The following is a 20,556-nucleotide window of genomic DNA, read 5'->3' on the forward strand; positions in this document are numbered from 1 at the left end:
CCTGGGGTATGGCAAAATAGTGGAACCGATCACCTCAAGCCCGCTTTTGAACGGCTAAAAAAAACAAGAAGAAAGTCCCATTTTTCTTCTGAAATTCCTTCAATGCGTTTTTCAGTATAGGCAAAATAGGCAAACCGAAACATAAATATCGGGCCCAAAACTTTTTCACATCTTCGAATTACCATATTTCCTGGCAAGGTGTTCTATCGTCATCATGAACAGCGCTGCCTACCTTAGTAAGGAACTCCGGATATCTTGCTTTTGCGCCGAGGTCTTACAGATCGATATCCCTTAAATATCACTCCATCTGAGGGGTCTTGTCTTATATGTATTACTGACCATCGCTATAGACACTTGGGCTTCGACGAAATCTGAGATATGTTTCGCGTATTTTGGGAGAAGACAATTAGTATTAAGTCCAGAAGGAACTCATTTGGAATACGCTAGGACAAATTTTCATTAGAAATTATCTCATGTTATGGGAACAAACAAGATTGATGTCAATTTGGCAATCAAAGCTTATTTCAGTGATTGATTGTTGGTACCTTTTTGTTAAGTCGGAGGTGTTAAGTATCGGAACTGAACTTACAAAGTACAACTCTAGATATGGTCACAAAGGCAATCCTTGCCTCAAAAAGGTCGTTGTATATATTTACACAGAAGTTAACCATCTGGACTTTTATACTGTTCCCTGTTCACATAGTCAGACTCTGCTTCACACTTAAGGCTGCGTAAGTAGTAAGCACACAATAGCGGTACAAACACAAGACAAACACAGACACCCATTTGGGTCGATGGGATTCGTACACAGTGCAGTGAGATTGAGAAGCTTACGCTTTACCCCCTCAATCATCGCGCCATGGACTTTTATGGCTTTTAATAACTATTCCCTTTGGATGAAAGTAAAGAAGTTCAGTTTTTCATCAAATCCAACTTTTCCTTTCTAACATGGATGTGTTAATTGGCAACAGTGTGTCTTGAAGTCAAATGCGCTCATTTCACGATTTTTTTGGGGTTAGATTGGAGATAAGTCATGCATTCTTAAAGCTGTTTTGAAGCACTATCGGATTGCTTCAAACGTTACCGTAGGTTGATCTTCCCTTCACGCCCTTCGATCCAAATTAACTCATTCAGTCAATCTTCAACTTAAATAAACAAGTCAAAAGAATTCGAACGAAATAACTCCAGCATCTTCTTTTGAAATGCATACATATTCTTACTATAAACAACATTTTTTCAAAAGCAAACTGCCTCCATGTCCAAAATTCAAATTTAATCACATCTTAAAAATACGAAAAACTCAACACCGCCTTCTTGTCGCATCGATGAAAGACTTAAGAAAAAAATCAAGTTTTCATGAGTCTCTAATCCCTCCCCATATGCATACTTGTAAATGGATAAAATAAAATAACAAAAACCAAAAAGTAAACGAAGTATTTTAAGAAAACGCTTTTGCGCGACCAATTGATAGTCATAAATCTTGGAATTTTCTTCTGGCTTTAAAATTTTGAAATATCTTCCAGTCAATTTGCATTTGAATCTGCCAACGTTTAGTGTCTTCTGGAAATACGTTTTCAGAGCATTTTATACAGAGGAGGTTAATGCGGTGTTAAAACGGTAAGCAAATGGACACAAGCCATATGAATTGATCATTCAATGCTACCTACATTCAGATTTGTGTCTCTGGCTATATTACTTGGCTATATATTATTGAATGGATATAGTTGGGATCATAAGTTTCAGTTCAGGTGATGAGAGTTGCCAGCTAATTAGCATCTTGATTGTGATTTTGGTCCTCAGTTGCAGTTTCCCACGTCCCTTGAAAGGGTTTCATTATGGTCCTAGTGTGCAAACTGATTATTTGGTGAAATTTTCACTCAAAATGATTCAAATCATGTTTTGTAGGTTCGCCTCCCAAAAGTTGCCGGAGCAGATTCCAACCAAAAAATAACACACTTTAACCTAATTTACAAATGATTAATTAAAGTTGCTATGCATTGAGACGTCTCCACTTCTGGGTGAATCGGTAACACGTTTATCAAAAACACTCATCTAACCAAGCACGTATATTGAGCTAGACGTCTCATCTGAAGCTGAAACCTCGTTTTCAAGTCTACTTGATCTCGCCTCGCAAGTCTTTCGCGCTACAAGTCGATGCATCAAGCAGAAAAGTCATTTTAAATTAACATTTCCGAGAAGTAGCAAAGTAAGGTAGCAGAAAATTTAGCATCGAATGAATATCTTCTGAATATCTTACCGATCGCAGCAACTGTCTAAGAAAATGCACCATTGATCCCAAGCAGCATCGTAGACAGCAACCTTACCTAAGACGATCGTTAACTCCGCACTCATGGCGGAATAAGATAAAGGAAGCCGTGCGAAGAAATTAAAAAGACAGTTCAGTCGTGATGCTGATGACAACTTTTGTAGCAATAAGACACGTTTACGAGCTGGTTGTCGCGATTGCAGCTCGTTCGTTTGGAAAAATTTATCAACACTTTCAGATCGTCTTGGCAACGAGGATGTGACTAGAAAATTTATTTACGAACTTGAATGTACGGCAAGGCGAGGTCGGAATCGTTTTATCTTTTAAAAACTAGCTGATCTGATTAATTTATGTGGCTACTTGGAATGGGGTTTATTTCCAAAGTTAGACCTCATTTTCGCTGTTTCTGTCACCTTTAAATTTGTGTCGTTTTAGAAAAGTTTACTGCTTGCAATACACAATTTGCCACTTCGGGTCCGAACGAAATAAAAGATTGAAGCGAGAAACTTTTGTGACGACCATAAATTTTATTAGGATTCACTCTAAATTAAATAGTGTATGGGGGCCACATATATATATCTATGATTGTTGAAAGTTACAACAGTAAAGCATCTCCCTGCGGATTATGAAAGAACTGTTATCATACAATGTGTAAGCGATCTGTAGCCGAAAACGTGCCAGCTTTTGACCGGATTCAAATCACTGAATTCATGTAGCTCCTATACCACTTAATTTAATTTTTTGGATAACAAGAAATGATCAATCAAGCAGTGGACCTGCATTACCTCACCGAATAACAATGGCAAATAAGATTTTTGAAAAGAAATTTGTTATTACATAAAATAACGTGCAAAGTGTGCTCATGTAGGTAAATGTCTCCCAAAAATCCATCAGTAAATTTAAACTTGATTCAGACAAGATAACCTGCGTACACCTGCAATGCTTCTTTTTCGAGACAGATTTATGTGTGTCCATTTGACATAAAAAATATCTTTTACGATACGCTAATTTCCTTCCTTCACCCACAACGGCAGATACTTTTAACCAACAATAAGGTCAAGCACATTTAACGAAGTGCACTTTCGTCGACTACTTGGATCAAGTGCCCATAATTGCAACTTACAAATTTCTCGTTTGTTATTATTTGTTTCTTTTGAAGATAGCAAAATTAAAGGTAACTATAAAATATTGTATCTAGAAACTACGTGTTGGAGTATGTTTTTATGACCTGATCTTACTCCGGGTTTTGGACAGAAGGCATTGTAAACTTGGTGAATGATGGTTTGGTGAAAATGTAAATCAAGTTGAATTGTTCGCTTAGGCCTCTAACGAATTCTGGGTGATTGGGCGGTATTGTACCGTTTGACAAAATAGTTTTGCACATGCCTATTTTTGCTTTATAACAGATGTATTCATTTAAATTGGGTTAGAAGACGGTGTTACGCCGAATTCTAATGATTTAAATTTTACTTAGTATGTTGTTTACGCTAACTTCTTACAAGCATTCAAAAGCACTCAAGAAACCTAGATGATTTTTCGAAAAAGTATCCTCAGAAAATGTCATGCCTAATCATCAACGTCTTTAACTTATAGTTGTTTGGTGAATTTATACAAAGCGATCCTCAATTTGCATTTTTCACATATTTATTTTAATAAATTTATTGCCAATGCGCTGGAGCCAAACGTTTCTGAGGAGGAGTTTCAATTGATTAGCATAAATAGTTTTCACGAACTGGGTGTTAAAGTTGGCAAAATTCATAATTATATTCGAAAGAATGTGGGAATGGAAGAAAAACAGAAGATTTTTAATTTGTGAATATGCCAATTAGGAATGAAAAAAAAAAATTATTGAGATTTGAGAAATTATGAATTCAGACAGTTCATATTTTGGGAAAAAGTTTTAATTGACAGAGATTGACGATGGTGTCTAGTGAATGTTCGTATTTGTCTGTATCTGCAGATTATACCGCATACAACAGGAATTTTACTAGAAAATGATATCCACGCGCTGAATCAAATAATTATAAGCGCATAAAATAATAAAATAATTTTTCGCCTTTAAATGTCAGTTTGTTCTTTATCACTAGTAGCTGGATTCGAAAAAATAAAAGAGCTGTCTATTGAACGCACTTCAACATACTTCAAAAAGCTTGGTGTCGATCTTATAAGGTTAAAGAATAAATTAACGCCCACTTTTGTACGCTATTTTTATTGTCGATTAAAACAATAGGTTAATTATTAATATTTTTTCTCTTATTGTTTATGATACCCACTTTGCCTAATTTACTGAAAAATGTAGTCACGATCGAGCTCCTTCGACAGCCAGTTTTTATGGTACTGGTATTCATCTGCTTCTACTTAGTCTTTTTTCCTGTTCAGTAGCGGAATCAGTTTGTCTAGATCAAACTAGTAATTTTTCGAGGAAATATATTTCGTGAAGTCCCAAGATGCTCGGATTATGACCAAGCTTATCAACCCATTGCTGTTTAGGTCAACGTTTTCATCATTTCTTATCGAATTGGATGTTAAGGCAAGTCTCAGCTGCTGACATCTCGTCAGTACAGATCATATGACAACCCCATCGAAAACGCCGGTGTAATCCCATTTCAATCCCGGATGTCCTCACTTTAAGTGTGGTCACAGCGCTCTATTCTACTGACTCAAGACAATGTTTTTGTCTCCATTATCGCCAAGTGGCGTTCATGGTTTTCGGTGGTCAGCCAGCACTCAGGCTTACAAAGACCAACAGGATGAATGACACTGCATTAGATTTTTATTTTGGGACATTTGTTAATGCGTCGATCAAAAGGAACGCTAGTTATGGAACACCAAGATGTGCTGATGCATTGACTGATATTGTTGACTTGAGATAGTTATTTTCACTGGCATTGACGGTGCTTATTTCGTTAGACTTGCTTGTCAAAAAACTATGTTTTATTCAGACCCAGTCACAGAATACGCTGCATGAAGACACTATTCTACTTTTCGTCAAGCAGCTCGAAATCAGTATTTTTATGAAACGCTAGGGAAACATCATCTAGATAGAGCAGTTTGTAGGGTACTGTGTCGATGACAAGAACAAAAAGACGTGGTGAGCCGGCGCTTTTTCGATGGGTACGAACATAGATAAGTATCGGGTTCGATATACCTGCCATACTTCGAACCTTTCTCTCTGCCGTTCGAAAATCTTCATGGCGTGAGGTAACAACTGAAACGATGAACTCGAATATTCTACTTAACGTCTCGTTTCTTTTTCCATATTGGGGTGGTCGTACTTTCTTAAAAGTTAGATGGTGTTTTACCCTCCCCAATTAGAGGCTTGAGATCCATATGTTGGCTTCCCGAACTTGGCTGCGATCCTGCTGCTTTATCCAATTTTATTCGACTGATTTCCTGTTTCACTCCTATGGTGCTGACAGATAGATATAGCATATACCCGACAACCGTCCAACAAATGCATGCAGGTACATTTTTCGCGCACAAGTTCGCGGCATTGCAAATAATATTCAAGTTTTTGCAATTACCGAATGCATCTTGCTACTGGTTTGACTGCGCCGCCCGCTTGCGAAGCACCGCGCGCAGTATCCGTAAACATAATTAAGTTGAATTGTCAACGTTTCAAGAATTTGGAAAAAGAATTGCAAATGAATATCTAAGCCGAATTCAATATTCCAATTGCGTGTCATTCAATTAGTGCCTACAACAGTTTCCTAAATGAAGTCATGCGAATTATTCCCATTTAAATGTAACAGCCGAAAACGAGAAGCGTCGCCATACTGCAAACGGCTGTTACCTGTCATCAGACCGAACCTTGCCGACGTGGAGCGATCTTTGCCAACCTTAAATCTGCATTGTACATTGAAGCTGTGTGCCGGCCGCAGCTTCTCGCATCTGCGTGCCGGACGCAACGGAATTGTGTTTCGGCCATGTTCGACTACCGAGTGGTACTCTGACAGAGAAGTGCAGCTGGATATGATTAAACAGACGAGATCGTTTAAAAAAGGGGCCAATAATACCAATGGCAAGTTCTTAAGGGCACTCAGACATCTCAAGGAGGACTCTTGCAAGTTGTAGCAAAAAAAGACAAAGTAAAGATTTAATTCAACGACCAAAGCAGATAGGTCACGGATCAATATTGCGCCAAGCTTACATTTGAGTTACCAAAAAGTGACGCTTCTGTCTATCGTTACGAAAATCCTGGAGTGGAGTTTCTTATAACTACTGGCGGACCTATGAAAGCGTTGCTAGAGTCAATGCTATAGCCCAGGTATTTTCATTGACCTAAACCAATGACTCATGGAAAATATTCTGCGTCACTACGGTACTGACTTCTTGGACACCGCCTTCGAAATTTCGAAGGCTTAAAGCCTATCTGTTTCAATTTTTCTACGTCTCACATTATAAATAAATTGTGTGCTCTTTCTGGTTGACTTTCCCTAACAATGAGATATGTTTCTAATCGTAGATGCGCATTTTGGGCACCAATTGTACCCTTCTTTAGTACGCTATCAACTGTCTCTTCTGCAATTTATATATGTTATCTTACTAACAAGGCAATCCGAGAAATCGCGGGTTTGATGAGACCGAAGGATATTGTACTTCTCTTTTACCACCGAAATTTATTTCGAATGTCGCGAATACCAGCGGACAGATGACGTCACCGGCGCTCCACTCAGTTCAGACCTCGCAACAAGAGTGAGGAACAGAGTAGGTAGCGAGAAATGTCAGATAAAAAATAATACTAAGAAAAAAGAGTGAAGAAGATAGTTGGCAGTCATTGTGAAAAGAACGAGTTTTGTGCAGAAAGAAAATAGTTACGGACGGAAATCAGTATAATTTCTAATATCCCTGAATTATAATAGGAGTACTTTTTTGAAATTGTATATTGAACGTTGTTAAATACAAGCTCCTAAACTACGTCCTTTCAATATGATGTGCTCTTCCTTTCATTTTTTCTAGCCGTTTCCAATTCTTTCGCTTGTTCTCTTCAGTGATCAGTCTTTTAGTTTACCCTGTATAGCTTTTCTCACTTTGTATATTCCACTGTACTCGTGTTTATTTGCTGTTTTTGGGAGATCCTAGCCTGGTTTTGATTTGGTGTATCCTGCTCGATGGCACCATGTCGATATTCAACACTTTCATCATTCCTTTAACTTAAATGTGTAACTCCTATTATTCTCTTCTTCTTGATAACGTTGACGAGGGATGTCAACACTCGTACCAGTCAGTGTTTCGTTATTTTCTCCATGAGGCTTTCAATGACCCATGGTTGGAAGCTGCTTTTAACCGCAGCATCAATGATAGTTTCTTTGCCTTTATAATTTTTCTGCACTGCGAAGCACGGAGGACAACCGGTGGATCATTGCATGGAAAGCGATCATTTTCTGTGGGCGGTAGGGGTTCGAATCTTCCGGAATCGTTTGTTGTATGTGTCAAAAATAATCCTCTTTTCTCCTCTAATAATTCTTAAATTTAGGAATAGAGCAAATCATGTCCAAAATGCCCAAGCGTTCATCGAATAATGCGTGAGCCCCTGGGGGTTGGTAGGACTCGTCTCTGGGTAACTACCAACGCATAAATGCCACAACTACAAAAGATTCAAACGCATTATCATGTATTGATGATTCACTAAAATATGGTAGTTTTAAAGGCAAACAATGGAAAACCAATGCGCCAAAACAGTAGAACTACCGTATTTAAGTGAATTTGCTCCATATCAATATGCGTAATATTTCCAAATTTTCCACAATTAAGCCAATCATTTCTATACGTCATTTGAAAGTTAACATAATGAGGCAACTTTTCTCAACTTTGCAGGTGTGTAAGTTTGAAATAGCGTTACAATAATGCATATTGGAATTTAGTTGGAAAATCGATTTTGAAATTTCTTTAAAATTGGAACAGTTACATTTTCGAAGGGATGGTGACCTCTGCAATTACACACATATCCACCTATAAGAAATTTTACGTAGTTTCCGAAAGTGGTATCATATATGGGATTAAATGATTGAGAGAGTGAGGAATTGTGATTTTTTTGGGAAGGGCAAGTTCTTCGAAACTTTTCACGAAAAACGCTACAACTGCGTAATGGTAAAAGTTAGAGTACCCATTTCTTGGACCAATTTTCGTCAAAGAAATGGTACTGCCCACCATTGAAATTTGTACCTACGAGTTGACAATCACCAAGCGAAGGCGAGGAACTTCGATTCTGATAAAACCTTTTTTCGTAACTCTATTCAGAAGTTTTACATTCCATCAACTAGCATTCACCCTGAGAGGGGCATTGAACACGATTCAGCGTTTTATTGAATATTTCTGTGAAGGCTTACAGGGTGTTTAATGCTTGTGTATTTAGATGAATTGATTGTGATATCAACTAATTCAAATTACATACAAACCGTTCCGAAAATGTCTTCACGTCGTCCCCATTAAAGCATTTGCATCATCGGATCATCTGAGGGCGAATTTTGATTGATCCTCAATGAGATATCACGCGGATCTATGAAACGTGAAGTGCAGTCGTTTCTACAACCGGCGAGTTGGCATCACAGACGCGTCCTTTGAGTTAGTTAACCAATTTTCGTTAGAAATAAATTTAATGAATTCCCTTTTGAGCTTTAGTATTAAGGCATGTGGGTGATACTAAACCATTTACCATACATTCTGACGGCAGTGGCTACACCCTGGTTTCGGTTTTGTTTCAAAGGGAAGATTCGTTGAATCAGTATCAGTTGATCAGTATTCATCGGGACGTTCATGAGAGAGGTCATGCTGTAGTATGGGCTTTAAATAAGTTTTCCGGCTACATTGACGGTTCGCGGATCACTATTGAGACGAATCATCAAGCACTTCCTTGGTTTCTGCCTTTAGATCCTCCGGTAAATTGGATGAGTACTCTAACTTCAAGATGTCAGGTTTAGCATTAAACTTTCGTGGTGGAAGAATGTGGTGGCTGATACGCTTTCGAAACCACCTTACCTGCTCAGGAAAGAATATCCAAATGTGATTTGATTGAATTATCGATTGAACCGCGACGTCAAGGTTGCTCAGAAATAAAAGATGAATAACAGTAAGATCCGAAAGTAAGGTAAATTATTTCTTGTTTTGAGGATACCGCCAACAATACTGCATTATAGACTTATCGAAGCTATTTAATGCCTGATGGGATATTTTACAAGTCGTCTTCCGAAAAAGTAGGTTATTTCTCCTCACGAGCGAAATAGTGATTACGAGGCAATATTTTACTGGGATGCAACATTCTGTGGCTAAATATATTAGCAAACGCCCTGAATGTCAAACATATAAAGGAAGCAATCAAACGCCGTTTCCACTGTTACAGACACCTGTATATTATCAACTTGAAAGCCGTTTGCTCAGAAATGATCTACTGCCGAAGGATCTGCTATGTTGCTAATCAAGGACGTTTGCCTATGTTATAGACCGTCCAGAAAGATCATATCTAATAACGGTGTCCAAATTGTCTCTGCCGCATGGTGGCACATTTGCTTTGCACTTGGCATTCAGAAAGACATCATGCCATTTGATCGCCCTTTCGTCAATATTATTTAGAAGAAGGGTCGTGATTGAAAGCCAAAGTTACCGACTTGAGTTGGTTCAGAACTTTCTCCTGAGGAACTACCATTGATTGATAACTTCCACTCCGTACTGTGTCAAATTACTAATAAAAGTTCACTTTTTAACAAAAAGCTCCACCCAAAGTTCGCAATATCCTTCGTAAAATATTTCACACACATACAGGTGAAAATGGAGTAAACCCAGGAGCTTCACATAGGAGTAAGAAAAGAAGGCTAACCATGCATGAAAAGTAGTCTCTCCTCGGAACAAATATGAAGTACTTACTGGACAATGAGCCACTTGGCCACCTTTTTACTCATAGGCACAGAGACTAATCTGTATTACGTGGATGAGTGCTGGGTGTTAAATGAATATTATTAAGAAGTAATTTTAGAAATACAGTTGCTAATATAATTATCAGCTGAGCATTGATTTTGGAAATAATTCATAAGTTTGCGCGTTCTATAGAATCTCACCCGTCTTTTTGTGAGAAAGACATCAAGAGAAAGCATAAGGCATTTCTAAAAATCTTGCATCTGCCTGACATTTTTCAACATCATAGGAGAATGCGTTATAGGTGCGTCTTTATATTATTGACTTGTCTGCAAGTACTTAAAGCAGAAATTGTTTTCGATTCTCTGTCTTTTAGCCTATGTTCTGTGTACTTTATTCTCTGTCCTCTGTTCTCTGCTCTCTGCTCTCTGTCTTTTGTCCTCTGTCCGCTGTCTTCTGTCCTCTGTCCTCTGTCCTCTGTCCTCTGTCCTCTGTCCTCTGTCCTCTGTCCTCTGTCCTCTGTCCTCTGTCCTCTGTCCTCTGTCCTCTGTCCTCTGTCCTCTGTCCTCTGTCTTCTGTCCTCTGTCCTCTGTCCTCTGTTCTCTGTCCTCTGTCTTCTGTCCTCTGTCCTCTGTCCTCTGTCCTCTGTCCTCTGTCCTCTGTCCTCTGTCCTCTGTCCCCTGTCCTCTGTCCTCTGTCCTCTGTCCTCTGTCCTCTATCCTCTGTCCTCTGTCCTCTGTCCTCTGTCCTCTGTCCTCTGTCCTCTGTCCTCTGTTCTCTGTCCTCTATCCTCTATCCCCTGCCTCTGTCGTCCCTTCTCCTCCTTCATCATATCAACAGCAAATGCTCCAGAAACATTCATTACCTCGTAGATCAATCCGTCATATACCTGGAAAATGTCACTGGGCGATTTCCTGTGGTACGCATACTTAATCTGCTCAAAGAATGCCTCCTCATGTACAGAACTAAACTAAACCAGGTAGATATGCCGCATTAATCTGACATTATTAAAAAGGCAACTGATGATTTCGTCTAAATCGGAGTCAAATTACTAACCACACCTCCGTCATGAAAACAGGGTGGTCCCTAGATATTGATAGCTTTCTTATTTCTACCACGCTCGCAAACTATATGAATGTGAACTATATCCAGAACAAAAGTCGTCTAGTTCAGGTCTGACCTTAACCGAGATCCATTGAACAAAGTAACACTAGTCTGGAGGCAGCACCTTTTTCATCCTATGCGTAACACCTTCGTTCTATACCCTGGAAAATTCTGACATGTGAATCCTGATCAATTTTTGAATGTATTCTTTTTAATTGAAAATGGAAGTCTCATATCATTTGAGTAATAGTTTTACAAACAGTTTAGAGATGTTAAGCAAAGAAGAACAGGGTTCGTATGATGTCACTTGCATAGCTGACGTCTTTGGTTTCTTTAGCACAGTTGACGTATTTTAATGCGTGCCTTTATGGAAAACGTGCTGGGCGGAGAAGTGTTATTATAATGACAACTCTGTTCACCTATTACTAGTGAAATCAAGGAATCTGATTACATCCAGTAGCCTTCTTCGCATTGAAATTAACATCTGCCGTTTGTTGCAAGCATGACAGGTACAGATATAGGATGATGTTGGAGCAAGCAATATTGGCATTTTTTGGCGAATTCAGAACCACTGCCTCTACGCATTAAGTTAATATATAAATCCTTATGTATGAAATACCGCTATATTAATACAGACCCCGAATAGACATGAACTCGCCTGAAATGCAGCAACTATTCAACAAGTGATTTTTGACGGAATATATATATTTCAAATATATCTTGATCTCAATTTCATTATTCCAACTGCATTATTTCTTCTTCAATTCCATTACCTCATTCTTCTCATCTTACACTATTCAAAAACCAAATATGCAAAGTCATCTCACCACATAGCCATCTAACCGAAACCACATTCAATTTGTGGTTTTAATTTATTGTAGTCTCCCATACTTCTTGGCACATATAATAATCCTAATCAATAACAAAAATAACATCAAAGAAAAAATGCTGGAAATTGAAAGAAACCTCAGGAACATCTCCAATTGAAGATGCTGGACTTATAATTGAATGGTTGTGAATAGAAAAAAAAGAATAGATATCTGCTCGAAATAACCAGGCGAGATGAAAGACTTTAAATTTGACCTCACCACGAAAGTGGCATAATGGACACCGCAATAGATCAGCCGATGGTGTTAAAAATCATATAAAAGACATTACCAAGTAGTGTTGGTCAGGCGCGAGTTGACCGCATAGTATTTAATCTTGATTAAACTTGGTAAAAATAAGCTCAAGCAGCTGGAAAATTCTAGTAACTGAAGTAATGAGAGTTCAATTTCTAGATGTGTTTATTTCTTTTCTTAATACCAGCATAAGAATGCTCCATCTGAATTATACGACTCTGCGTCGAGAAATTCGACTATATTCACTATTTTTTAAGGTTTTGTGTGAAACAAAACCTTATTAGAATGGTGACGGTGTCTGTCTGTCCGTCTGTCCGTCTGTCTGTCTGTCTGTCTGTCTGTCTGTCTGTCTGTCTGTCACACCCGATTTATTCGGAAACGGCTGGACCGATTGTCACGAAAATTGGTGAGAGTATGTAATCTGGTGATCCCTTTACATGCAGTAAGTGGCGCCATCTTACGTTAAGTTTAAGGGGGGCTCTCCGTACATGTGAATGGAGGGTGCAAATTTTTTTTTTACAGAATGTAGCCAAGTAGGGTATCAAATGAAAGGTCTCAACTAGTACTTTTCGAATCTGGTTCAATATTTGATATTAGATGAAACATAGGGGAGTAAGGGTTGAAAATATGACCCACAAAAAGTGTAACAGGTCTCGTTCTCAGAACCTATCCAACCGAAAAATCTGGAAAAAATCACAGTGGTGCATCCCTACGAAATCTAGGCCTCAAAATATATCCGGTTCCGATATCTGCACAAATAAAGTTAATAATAGTATATTTCCACATTTTAGAAATTTACCCGGCACCCCCCCTTATGTTCATCCCAGAAATACAAAATTTGGCATGAGTATAACGAAGAATATAATGCACAGTTTGGTCAAGTTTGAAGAAAATCCAACTATTATTAACAAAGTTATTGGGGGTGAAACTTTACAATTTTTTGTGAATTTCGTGCACTTTACAACCCGCATGACGTCATCATCACATATCAATTCGTCAATTCCACAACGAAATGAATTCTTATGAATTGGGTCACAGACAATTATTTTGTTTTAGTTTTTTAGTTATTTGTCAACCAGACATGTGTATATGTAGGTATATAATATATGCGTGCTAATGAACTTTGCGGCTAGTGCCTAATTCAGATAGATATAAGACGTAAATCGGAAATATGGGTACGATAAATTTAGATACGTGCATATATGTGTACAGCAGGTAATAGGCAGTTTGTTTGTTTAGGGTGAGCGTGATATCTATGGCTCTAATATGTACGTATGTCTCGTAGTTTGGAAAAATATGAAGGATTATGTTGGATTTGTAGCTATATACGGACAGAGAAATGCGCGTCTCTTACATAAGATGAACACAAAACCTTTATACCCGAAGCGCGAGCTTCCGGTATTCCGACTTGTTTCATTTTATGCTTCCATCTCCTTGCAATCTTACTCCATTATCAATAAATTTTCACAAGCACATCAATTATAATAATCTTCCATCGCATTCTTCCCATGCAACATATTTTTATTCCTTAAAATGAATAAATATAATTCAGTACATAATTCATCGTATAATGACGTTTTAAGCTGCTTTAATCTAATTGAAATATTCGTGGAATTCTTCACTTAATCAAAATCAGAAGAATGTTGAGGGTCCAGGAATTTCTCTTAACATGCTTGCCTTACTTTTAACAACCTGTTTTGTTCTAACTTTCTTGTCCGACAAAAATACCAACGTCATTTGGTTGACTGGCCAAGGGTACTGCAGGGTACTGCGAACACACGAACATATAGATAAGCAGATAGATGGTTTTGTCATTAATTTTACCTTATAAGAAAAGTGAATGTTCTAGCAAAAAACAAGGTTGCCGTCTTAAATCTTATGTTTTTACAATGTTTTGGAGTAAACGCCCAACTCCTAATTAACATTTCATTTGGAGTATTTCTTTGTTAAGACAAATCTTTTCCATTGCCGCTTTAGATACCGGAAACATTTATCTTTAATAACGATCATCCCATTTTTTGAGACTTTAGTCCAGTCAGAATTTTTTTCGCATTTCCTTCGATAAATATAATCTAATAAAATCAATCCAAGACGGTATCACTGTTTCACAGATCCACGTTCTGCGGACTTGGTTTTTTAAGGTATTAAAACCGTCTCTGCTAGCAAGGTGCTGTTACCACTTCAAATTTTTGCAATACACCGTAAACTTAATGGAAATACTTTGCTTTTTAGATAAAAAATGCAAGTGCACTTTTCAGGTAGTAATTGCTTAGTAAAGTGTACCTTCTAAAGCCTCTCTGGGAGGCTAAGGGTGGAAGGGTAATAGTAAAAGCAAGTTGAATTGAAGATAAAAGACACGTAAGCGTTAAGTGAAATGCTCACTTGTTAATAAGCAAATATACATGCTCTGAATAGATAATTGGGATTATGTACGAGTAAATTAAAAAATAAAATTTCCATAATACATAGTATCTAATTTATTCAATTTTATCTTTCTTCTTTCCAGATATATTCACTCGAAGGAGAAGCCATTCAAATGTACAGAATGTGGAAAAGGGTTCTGCCAATCACGCACGTTAGCTGTGCACAAAATCTTGCATATGGAAGAATCACCGCACAAATGCCCTGTTTGCAGTCGAAGTTTCAATCAACGGTCAAACTTAAAAACACATCTATTGACCCATACTGATCATAAGCCATATGAATGCTCATCTTGTGGCAAAGTTTTTCGGCGAAATTGTGACCTCCGAAGACATGCCTTAACTCATGCAGTTGGCGATGTTCCCTCAGAAGTATTGGATGTGGGCGAGGAAGACCGTCATATGAGCGGAGATGAGGAAGACACTGTGCTTGAAGTAGATTCACCTCGTCAAAGTCCTATGCAACGCGTAGGGTCTCCAATTCCTGCGGAAGGGAAAAACTTCCGAGATGATGAAGATGATCTAAACGAAGATGACGATGACGATGATATTGATGGTGAAGATTTTATTGAGCAGCCTTTAGAACTTAGTAGGAACAGTGTGGAAGTTTCTGAGGTAACACATTGTCATCACGAAGGAGCAGGAGATTCGTATACCATGCGCCCTCTGCATGATTATCGACCTTTGAAGGAAAGAGATTCTAACCAAGGCATTCAAAATATGCAACAACCGCTCATGCGATCGCAACCCATTTCGACACTCCCACCTCCAAATCACACCCCGCCATCTAAACCACCTGAGCCCTATATTCCAATGTTACACGTTAGACGGGATTTGCACCATAAGAATCCTCCAAGCAATTCAGATCCACAAGAGCAGACATTAGGCACTGGTGCATTAATCTCCACTCATCCAGGACCATCTTCGCAAGTTACAATAACCAGCGGGCTACTTGATCCAGTTCCAAACTTCCTAGGATCTATTCCAATCCGAAAACGTGCAATGGGACTCGATGGAGAACCTCATCCAATCCTCCATCACCGTAATTTGTCTGGTGGGCATCATCACCATCAAAACCATCATTCCAGCCATCACTCAAACCACCCTCATCATCAGCCACATCATATTAACATTGGACTTACTCGCCATCACAATCTTTTAAAACCTCCTGACGAAGTCCTTTTGTCCCCAATTTCACCTTCAATAACTTCGCCGCCTATCGTGCTTGAGCCATTAGCCTTGCATCAGGGTGCCGCTGCAGCACCACCTCCAGCTGTTGTTCAGCCACCAGAAGCTGTTGTTGTCACTGCTCCAACAATACCCAGAACTCGGCAAATTATGTCGCCACCATCTCAACTCCATCCAACTTCATCGCATCCAATGTCAGTATCTCAAACAGTGCAACAACAAACTCATCCGCAACCTTTGCAGCCTCCACAACAGCAGCCCGCTCAACCTCCTGTTCGTCGTACTGGATTCAGTATAGAGGACATTATGCGACGGTAATTGAATCGATTGCGACAGCGTGGGTAGAAGATTTTCAATCGATCAGGCAGTACAAAACAACCTGAAGACTTCCAATTTATTCATATTGTAGACAATATCTTTTGAGATCATAACTTATAGAAAGAATGCAAACTAGGTTTCATAAGTGAGTTTCTGCTGCGGTTGGTGGCGGGTTGGTGAAAATATTCATAGTGCGAGCGAGGTTTCCTTCTGAAGTATGACTTTTGTACAGTCTTCATCGACTTTCCCCGTTTGATTCTCCAGACCAGATTTATTTGTATTAATAACCATTATTTCAATCAAGACGATTCAGCGAATCTATACCGCGAACAATTAAACATATTGCAAGGAATTTCGTCTCATTTTGAGATAGTAATAAATTATCTCATTTTCAGTTCCTTTAATGGAAAAATTAGGTTGAAGAGGATATGTTGACCACCATAATCCATAATATTATGCATACATTAACTGCCGATTGTTTAAAACATACCTGCCATAGCTAGCGAGCAGTATTGGCTTGCTCCACAAAGGTTTGAAATAAACAAGTTTATCTTGAATTCGACAAGTGCTCAGTACTTTCATGGGAGCCTATTTGGTTTTTTTGTTCAAACTAATTTCGATGTAGCCCAATTATCACCATCTTCTTACATCCAACTCGCCAAACATCTCAAAATATGAATAGAGACTCATTTATGTGCCATAGTTCATACTTTTGTTAACAAACGTATGCAAAACGAAAGATTTGAGCGAGTAACTCGATATTTTTTTCATATTCATTCCAGTGTTTTGAAATATTGAACGTATTATTTAAAATACAAATTATTTATAAGAACAGTAACATAGCTTGTAGAATTTCTATGTGATGATTATAAAATACTGTTAAGACCCATAAGCAGCGGAACAGTTAACTGTTCAATGTATTTTGTGCTTCCTACAAGTAACTTTAAGTGGCGGCGAGTATTCCTAAGCATCGCGAAATATTTCAACTTTAGTTGTACGTTCTTGCATAACAATCTCTAGAAAATTAAAGTCTCAGTTACTGAGTATTAGTTTATTTGATTTAGTATACCAGTATCTCAAGTAATGAAAGAAGTAAAGTAACATAAATATTAGTTTTTACTCAAGAGTTGTGCCTTTGGCTAAGCGTATTTGAAACGGTATAATGTTGTGCATATGTGGTAATTTTGACATTCTTTAGTAACATTAAGGATCTCTATAGAGCGAAGCGAATAATTTTAGAACATCTAGATTTCATCTTAGTTAAGGACTTAGTTAAAGGAGATTTTTCATAAGTAGTTTAAGTAATTATTTTACATAAAGTATCAGAAATGTAGTTTTAATGGAATTATATAAGGAAACCATTTTTTAAATTTTCAATTGTAATATTTTTCAGTATATCATTGAATAAACTTGACAATATGAATTAAATATGAAAGGACGTTTTTTATTCCAAGTTCGTCATCTATAGTGGTAGTTCGCAAGAAGCGCTGACCACAAATATAAATTCAGTTTACAGTTTGCCAATGTTTCATGTCACTAAAGAATGTTTACTCACTGATCACCTATGGAAAATGCTTTATTTAATTTTGACCGTGGCAGTTTTGATGGTTGCTGGTCAGTTAGAAATTAATTTTCAAATTTCTTCACCAATCTTGAAATCGGAGGCCTTATCAAACTCATGTCCCTCTACGGAGGAATCCGTAAAAAACATGCTTTCCAACTCAATGGAAAGCTTGCATTTAGAGCCTTCGGCGAAGCAAGCCAGAAAGGAAACTACGACAAATCTCACCTTAGAAATCCGACTACGGTCGGCCCGTTCTCGAAATTACGCCAGTATGTCGAAATGAAGCCAAGCGGGTCGGACACTGTGAACATGGGGAGACTCCAAGCTGGCGGTGGAGGAAGCCACCGAGGAAGAAAGTGCAGCACCTTGGGAATGAGGACATGGATGCACCACCGCGGTATTGTCCAGAGAAATCATACGCAAGGAAGGTGGGAGCAAACTGGTAACCCCGGTGAGCCTCGCACTGTGTGCATCAGACTCCTTTGTCAGCGGTAATGCCTACCCTAGCGCCTAGATCCGCACACCCTCGACAGGATTAGGACCGGTCTTCCGTCATCAAATCAACGAAAGAAATTTCAACGGAGCAGGTCTCTTCCACAGGAATACGGACACGAAGGCGGGAAGAAAAAAGACGTATGAGCAGCCCCATTTCTGACTGCTGCCCTGGGAATTTTCTGAAAGGCGCCAAAATGCCAGAGAGACAATTTAGCTTCCTCCGGAAATGCCTGTAGAGAAAAATACTGGAGCTTGGAAAGAAGCCAAGATTTAACAATCAAGGTTTTCGCAATGTCCTTCTCCGTTTGGAGTGCATTGATGAGGTTACCTATTATGAACACTGAGCTGCGCAAGACAGAACGTCATGGATATTGATTATCTGACCCTCGAAGCAAGACAGGGGACATTATACGCATGTTTGGTGAATAGAACCCGTGCATGGACTTCGGACACTGGAGGATAAATTTGATGAATGTGAAGGACAAATCTACAAACGTGGAGAGTTTGAGCTTGGTATTTGAACTGGACCAAAAGAGTCTGAAAGTGCTCAGGGACAATCACTATACGTTGTCCCGCTCCTTTCTCGATAGATTGAAATTCAATCATGTCAGCAAACCAGTAAATGTGTTAAGTTGAAAAAAGACGAATGCTCTGCATATCAGATGAGACTTTTCGTGGATGAGGGCTTGTCAACTGCCGTACCTCCGGTATGGTATGAGGAAACCCTGTAATGCGCCAACCATGGGATACGCTTCTAACTGTTTTTCATTACACATTAGACTAAGTTTATGTTGAAGAACTTAAAGATTAGTCAAATAACCCTGCAGCATATCAAAGCCTCCTCCTATCTGCTGACAGCAAGGTTAACAAAGCTGCAGGACTACATCTACATTTTTCTGGTGCAATAGCCTGTGGCATTGGATCAGTAAAGGGGCGAGGATCTTTTACGATGAAAGATTCATAAGACCGAGAAATTGTGTCCTGATGTCAAGACGGTTAGAGGCGACCATGATAAAACAGTTCTGTTCCCAAGACCTAGTTACGGTCCTCATACACTTCCACATTAATGGCGAAAGGAAAAACATCATAGTTGCGTCTGCTTAGCTATCCTATAATTCCTTGTGTCCTCCACTGACGCAAGAACTAAGGGATCTAGTGGCGAAAGCAGAAACAAATTCTCAAACTCTCAATAGGTTCCGATGCGAATGCTCAGCATATTTATTGGGACCATAGCAAATGCAATATCAGAGGAGCGAAAAATTTGATTTAATACGTCAGCTGGTCTCATGACTGCAAACGTAGGACGCGACCCTACATTCATGAGGGCAAGAAGAAGTGAAGTAATTGACCTAACAATCTGCATACAAAATTATTAGAGTCAATTAGAGAGTGGGGAGTGCTAGATGAAATCTCACCCTCAGATCACCGTTACTTAAAATTTAGTCTGACTATTGCAAGAGAACAGTCCGTAATAAAAATCCTAGGAAACAAAGTGCAACTCCCTATGCTACTAAGGTCTCCTTTGGCGCTTGAAGATGAATTGAAAACTCTGAATTGTACACTGTTGGAGTGCTATGAAGAGGCGTGTCCCATTTCGCGGGGTCAAAGCGGTAAAACGGTTCCTTAGTGCAACCGTGTACTGCAAAATTCAGTAAATCAACCAGATGACTTCTGAACCACGGTTCTTCTGAAAGCGATAAGAATGAAGACCGGTTATATTTCCGGAACTCCCAGCGTCAATATAAGAAGCTCGGTAATTGTTCGGAACCGGTCCCTTTAAAGCGTACTGTGAGAAACTGGAAGGCGAGAACAGACTTCAAGGCTATGCAGAGTCCTTCAAATGGATAAGTTGGCCAAGTTAGACTCTCTTAGAAAACCCGATGGTACTTTCACGAGCTCTAGATAGGAATCAGTATAGACCCTCTTGGAAGTACACCATCCGGGAGAACTAGTGAGAGAATTGGAAGGAGGAGTGCTGGCAAGGGGGACACTACGAAAGCGGTTGTTACCAATGAAAAGGTGAGAGCGGCTGTACTGTCATTTGCACACTTCAAAGCAACTGGTATGGATGGTATCTATCCAGCAATGCACAAGGAAGGTATAGAGCACTTACAGCGACTGCTAAGAAATATCTAGCATGTCTTGCTTTTCACTACGTACCTACCTCTTGGCAGAAGCTTAAGATAGTGTTCACACCGAAGCCTGGGAAAATGACTATACTATGTTAACGAA

At 38.9% G+C, this 20,556-nt stretch overlaps 1 protein-coding gene across 1 annotated transcript in view; it reads left to right on the plus strand.

The window, feature by feature from the left end:
- The window catches only part of LOC119661585 (protein bowel), a 138,116-nt gene extending 120,440 nt beyond the window's left edge, over window positions 1–17,676 (plus strand). The window contains exon 3 of the mRNA XM_038070987.1: window positions 14,846–17,676. Coding sequence (XP_037926915.1) covers window positions 14,846–16,265 — 1,420 coding nt within the window. The 3' untranslated portion in view covers window positions 16,266–17,676. The remainder of the gene's footprint in view (window positions 1–14,845) is intronic.
- The last annotated feature ends 2,880 nt before the right edge of the window (window positions 17,677–20,556 follow it).

This window comes from Hermetia illucens, chromosome 1 (genome assembly GCF_905115235.1).
Source record: "Hermetia illucens chromosome 1, iHerIll2.2.curated.20191125, whole genome shotgun sequence".
Classification (NCBI taxonomy): domain Eukaryota; kingdom Metazoa; phylum Arthropoda; class Insecta; order Diptera; family Stratiomyidae; genus Hermetia; species Hermetia illucens.